Here is a 6,311-nt window from a genome sequence, read left to right on the forward strand (position 1 = left end):
AAAACCTAATTTTGGTAATCAGATAGCTTTCTGAATTTTCAATCTCCTAAAAAAAAAAAATTAGTGGCAATCTCTTCAAAATATTTTGAATATACTTGTGTGCGTTGTCAAACCAACACCTTTTTTATTGCATACCAATATAGAAACCATATTTCCACCCTCTCACACGTCTCATATTGTCTAATCTGTTTTAAATCCAGCTAGTATCCCCAACTCCACATGAGCCAGCAGAACATAATAATAATAACAAAAATAATGTCAAGTAACAAAGCTGAAACACAAGCAATCATATTTCTAATGCAATTTCAACCCAAGTGAGGATTTAAAATGAGATTCAAGGAAAATCATAATCTACATAAAATTTGAGTAACAAATTGGAGACCAGAAAGCCCATTTCCTAGAGTTCTAGAATGTGTTTTCAATAGGGACAAGCTACTCAAATCAAGCATATGTTTCTTCTATTCAATATGACATGTTTTAGAGTGCTTAAGCTATAAATAATACTGCCCTTCCTACCTGACAACCTTCACAGCCAGTATGAATTTTATATTTACCTTTTGTAAGAAAAGGGTGAGACTTTTTTTGTTTTCTTTTTTGGGCTAAATTATAAAGGTAGCAGAATAATTGTCAGGACTGCCACTTTGAGCTCCACTTCTTCTGATAAGCAAGAAGCTGCAAAATAATACGGCAAAGAAAGAGATGAAGACAGTGTTTTAAATAGTTTATTATGTTGATAGCCAAACAACACCTATCAGCTTACCATATATCCACAAGTAAAGCTATGAATTTTAAGTTCTGCCAATGTTTCTTCTTCTCTTAAAACTTGTAGCTTTTCCTTGGATTCTGATATGTTAGACTTTAAAACTGAAATTTTTGCTAAGATTGATGGATCGAATTTTTCATCATGCTGCTTTGCCAAGTATATCTCAACTTCATCAGCTTTCAATGCAGTTTGAAGAGCAACATACTGCATGGAAAAGAGAAGCAATTTTAACACGACAATTGAAAACAAAAAATATAAAAAGCAATTGGAAGGAATATAAATCACCTCGGATAGGTGTCTAACTGACAAAGTAGGCCTACAGCAAAGGTATGGTCGCTGCAAGCTTGGAATTTTATCTTCATCAATAGAAACAAGCACGAGGTGGATGTCGAGCTGAAAATAACAAGAAGACATAATTGAACCAAGTTTTTCACTGCAAAAGAAAACAAGATTCCCACTAGAAGAGAAAGAAAATAAAATCATAGATGTGTGCATGTATATGCATGTACGTTTTCCCTGATGTACCAGTGCTCAGCAGCATTAGCTAAAATAGAGCATGATGGTCATTTGTCTGTAAATTTTTGCAAAAGCAATCAATATTATTCTCATCATCAAAAATCCACTTTATATACCTTAAAATTCTTACTTACCTCATCATTACTTTCTTCTGAATTTCTGAGATAATCCCCCAACTTTGAAAGACGGATGTTCCTGGTATTTTTACCATTGCCACTAGTGTTACTTCCATGTCGTGTGTGACTACGCATGCCACCTTTTCCCCATGCAAGTCTTTCCGAGCTTCCAACAAAACTGTAGGACGCGCCAATGATTTCTCTGTTCACTTCAGAATCATTCTCATCACCGCCCCCATCTGCACCAGCAGCTGCTGAAGAAGACTGCGAATATCGGCCTCCTCCCCATCTCTTGGACCTTTTCGGTCTATGCTCTGTTCGTTCATCGGCAGATGATGAATCTTTGCTTCCATCATTACCATTTGCATCCTCATTATCATCCGATTCTTGATTTTCTGCAGCAGTTCGAGAGTTTCTTCTTCCTCTCAAATTTCGATAGCTACCCTGTGATCTCCTCACAAATGCAGCAGCTGTAGATTTAGCATTCGTTTTTTTTCTACCAAGAGCTTCTGATTGACGCCGTAAGGTTTGGGCAATGGTTGCTTGTATCTGCACACATGGACTCAAAGATTAAGGCCTTCAAATGGCAAACCATTAACCACTCATAATAGAGCCAACAACTCAACAAGATCGGGCTAATTATGCTCTAGTTCATTTCAAAATAACCACATCCTAAAAACCGAGACTACTTTTAAAAGACGGAAACAGATCAAATTCATGCACCATAACTTGACCAATTTCATAGTCATTTAAAACAAAAATTAGGAATGGTAAAGGAGAATCTCACCTGCTTATTGCGAGCTTTCTCCTCTTCATGAAATGCTAACTCCTGGGAAGATCATACAAAACACTGAGAACTTGACATATAAAAACAATAGAGGAAACTGTTCCAAGCTAACTGCTACGAGTCAATCTAACTAACTATACCTCTTCCTCATATTTGTCAATATCTGGATATAAAGCTGAAATTAAGGCATCATAGTTGGGATCATCTCTCAAAGAGCGACGACTAGCACAATGTGTGCGGCAAGCAGGGCACTCATTGTTCCTGCAGTTAGAATCAGAAATTAATCTTATCATCCCATATATTCAATTCTCAACTTATTTGAGAGTGCAACAATAAAAACCGCACGCAGACTACTATTAATTTCAATAAAAATATATGAAAGTTGAAATTATACATACCCCAACCGCATAGATTTGTCTATGCATTCCCTACAAAAGCGATGTAGGCATTCCATCACTGTTCTTGTTTTCCGAATAATCCCTACACATAAAAAAATGCAGTAATGTCATTCATTTAGATAAATGATAAAGCTCAAAATGGGTTCAACATGAACCTACAGGGTCCTCTTCATGTAACAATTATAAGATTTAAAACATTGAAAATAAAAGATAACTAATAAAATTATAAGACTTTAAAATGCTTATACGAGTGTCACACTACCTGTCAATTAAACTTCAAAATCGAATGAAGTGATATACTATTCCTTACAGAATTACCTGTAGCATTTTGGATGGACTGGGCACTAAAAACAGAGCCCCAACAAATACATATGGAATGGGAAGAAAATTCAAGAAGTAGTTTATAACTGTTACAGTACACCTAAAGTTAAGTACTAAAGATAGCTAAGAAGGATTTTGAACTTCACGGTTTCTATTGAACTACTTTCTTCATCAATATACATAACAAACAATGAACCCTTAGTTCCAACTTGGGTTAGAACCCTATGACTCATTACTCGAACCCACTCACCCAACCACATGAACAACCTAACCGTGCATCTTCATATGTAAAGGTAAAGCAAGGAGGCAAACCTTCACTTAAGCATGAAGATGGCATGTTTTGGAGACAAAACTTACTATATTTAGATCAATATTCTATTCAATGATACCGGTCTTGATTACAACAAAAACTTCAGCCAAGGAGGTTCAGCAGTTCATTCAGAACTTATTAGTGATAAACACAGTATATATCGCCAGCATATATCTGACCGAGGATGCCACTGAGGAGCTAATATAAATAAGTTATGCTCCACATTTATGTACAAGATGGCACAATTTCAAAAGCAAATTTAAATATAACAACAACTCCTGAATATTAACGACACCATATATCTAATATAATGAAGCAGAAAGATGGTTTTGGACATGACACTCCAACTGATAAACAGTCAAAGTGCATTACACATGTGTACCATATCCACTAAAACGAATAATGATGTCTAGACTCAAAGGGTACGTTAAACCATTTACACACTCCTATAACACGATAATTCTATATTTACAGTATATTGAATTCCAGAAAAGGACAAGCCATAATGCGTACTTGAACTTTAATATGTTTATGTTAATATAGGTTTGTTTACAGTTTCATACCTAAACAGATAGGACATTGAACCTCTTTCCGGATTTCTGCCAATTTTACAATGATAAATCTGCACATAACCCAAGAACATTAGCATAGAGCAGATATTGAGATACCCAAATTTATATTATAAGAAACTGAATGGCATTACGAGCGGATACAGTAGTAACCGGTTAATATTTTTCATTATACAGACATATAACAAACATATTACACACACACACACATATACATACATACATTAAGTATCTGGGTAGCATATAAATTATGTAAAATGAACGGTCCACTTACGGTTGACACTTATTTACACAAATCAATTTAGAGAGGAAAATTCAGTTTAATTTGGACGATTCCAATGCACCAAACTTCATCGATGAATAACAAACACACAAAGGAACTCTTTCAAGTTCAACACTCAGATGAGCTAATATGCTTGAAGACGCAGTTTAAACCACGAACTGAAGGATATCTTATCAGAAACTCCATGCAAGCATCATCAAAGTACTATGTATTTACTGGAGCTACTAACAGATCAGAAAAGCATCGACATGCTTGAGATATTCATGCATAACAAAACAAATTAGACCCCGAATCACCATAAACCAAAAGATCGAAAACCCATCACTTCAAAATTTCGAATTATTACGAGCACAAGAAAACGGCAAAGAAAGATGAGGAAAGACAAGTCAACAAAAGCCATTAAAACACACTCGAATACCCTATAAATCCACAAAGCTCGCCCCTAAACTGCTTGCGTATTACACTAAATAAAAACTTGCACGAACCAAAAGATACGGATCGCGAATCAACACCCAGCATTGGAAACTATCAAAACACTTGCAGAAACAGGAAAGAAACTGTTTGAAATTAAGAGAGAAGGAGAAGAAGATGAAGATGTCCAAGAAAAAAAAAAAGAGAGAACAATAATAAGAAAAAGAAAAGGCAAGCTCACTCGTCTTTGTCACCGCTGCTCGACGAAGGACTTCGATCGGATTCTGAGAAAGAAGAAGGAACCCATGAGAACTCCATGAACAACCATACAAGAATCAGAAAAAAGTAAACAAAGCAAAATAAGGAGCATGAAGAAGAACACTCTGTCAGAGTAGGACGAAATTTGGCGTTGGTATTTGGGTATTGACCGAAATAAGACGTACCCTCTTCGTCTCCGGGTTGTTCATGGCTGTCTTCTTGGTTGCTCTCCATAGGATCATCTTCCGATGCATCGTGGGACCGTTTCTGCGCCGGCATTGCTTTGGTTTTAAGTAAAAATTCTTAGCGAGGATCGAACTCGATCGAACAGCCGGCGAGCTTACACAGCTTCCTTACAAATAGTTCCTACGGAGTTAGCTCCGCCCCTTAAGGCGGTGATCTTCTAGAAAAGAAAAAGGAAAAGGGTCGAAGGTGGCGGGCGAGCGTGGCTGACCAGCGCGAGCGAGGGAGCAAGAGAGAGAGAGAGGCGGAGGGGTAGAGGTTGAGTTTCAGAGAGCCTCGTCTCGTGGTCTTACCGAATTTCTAATTTTCTTTTCTTTGATTTTTTCTTATTTAAAATGAAAAAGAAAAGAAAAGAAAAAGTTCACGCGAGGTTATTCGTCGACACGTGTAGCAATTAGGGAGTTATTCGTAATTTCATCAGTTAAGATATGTAGTTGTTTGATAATTTGTTAACTAAAAACAGGTGAATGAATGATTTACTTCCTCGTTTTATAACTTCGTTATTACAATTTGATTTTGACTCCAGCTTAGTTTTTTCAACTCAAACACAATAGAAATAATTCAACCATTCGTTATTATATTCGCTCCTTCCAAGCATTTTCGTCTTTTTAGCACTTGTATTTTTGTGAGGATATTTTAGCTATATAATAATAATTTAAGGAGAAGAGTTCCTAGCGGTACTGAACCAGTATGATTTTAGATCATCTTCATCTAATTATGATACTCGATGCAGTAGTATATATTCTGTTGAGTATTTAAACTAAATTTTAGGCAACTTGCTTACATGACAGTACGGTTGACAGATTAATATCTGAATCGGAGGAACGAGTGCCGTTTGTATGGCCAGAGTCATCACTTTGTAAAATCAATCAATATATATAAAGCTCGTTCTTCACAAAAGTCATGTAACGTATGTCCATTATTCCATAACGAGTGACAAACAACAGCTCCACTTGTGTTGTAGTTAAAATCTTTTATTAGTGTTTGATAAATTAGTGTTTTGAATAAGAAATGATATATCAGAGTGCTATTATAGTAAATAATATTTAACTAAAATACGGTTAAATATAAAAGATCCAAATAAATGTAATACTTATTTTGTTTTAGTTTATGAAAATAAATTACACACGTACTAAAATAAATATTGTATAGATAAAAATTAAAAAATTAAAGTATAAGACACCAATAAAATGATTATGGAGAGAAATGTTATATAATATGTAAGAGATAAAAATAATCCTCAAGGTAAATAAGTAATTTTAAGAAATTAATAAAAATAAGAAAAAAAGAGCGGATGTTATAACATTTCAGACCATAAAGAGAAAAGTATTATTTC

General features: G+C 35.2%; 1 protein-coding gene across 1 annotated transcript; it reads right to left on the reverse strand.

Annotated features, from left to right (window-relative positions):
- Positions 1 to 291: 291 nt before the first annotated feature.
- On the reverse strand, positions 292 to 5,289 carry LOC115697790 (putative E3 ubiquitin-protein ligase RING1a). Its single transcript, XM_030624914.2, has 10 exons — positions 4,918 to 5,289; positions 4,716 to 4,758; positions 3,775 to 3,833; positions 2,581 to 2,662; positions 2,323 to 2,443; positions 2,183 to 2,224; positions 1,414 to 1,944; positions 1,049 to 1,156; positions 761 to 967; positions 292 to 672 (listed from the first exon to the last, which is right to left on the reverse strand). The coding sequence occupies exons 1-10, from the start codon at positions 5,009 to 5,011 to the stop codon at positions 628 to 630; spliced, it is 1,332 nt and encodes a 443-aa protein (XP_030480774.1). The 5' UTR covers positions 5,012 to 5,289; the 3' UTR covers positions 292 to 627.
- Between the last annotated feature and the right edge of the window lie 1,022 nt (positions 5,290 to 6,311).

Source organism: Cannabis sativa, chromosome 7 (genome assembly GCF_029168945.1).
Source record: "Cannabis sativa cultivar Pink pepper isolate KNU-18-1 chromosome 7, ASM2916894v1, whole genome shotgun sequence".
NCBI classification, from domain to species: domain Eukaryota; kingdom Viridiplantae; phylum Streptophyta; class Magnoliopsida; order Rosales; family Cannabaceae; genus Cannabis; species Cannabis sativa.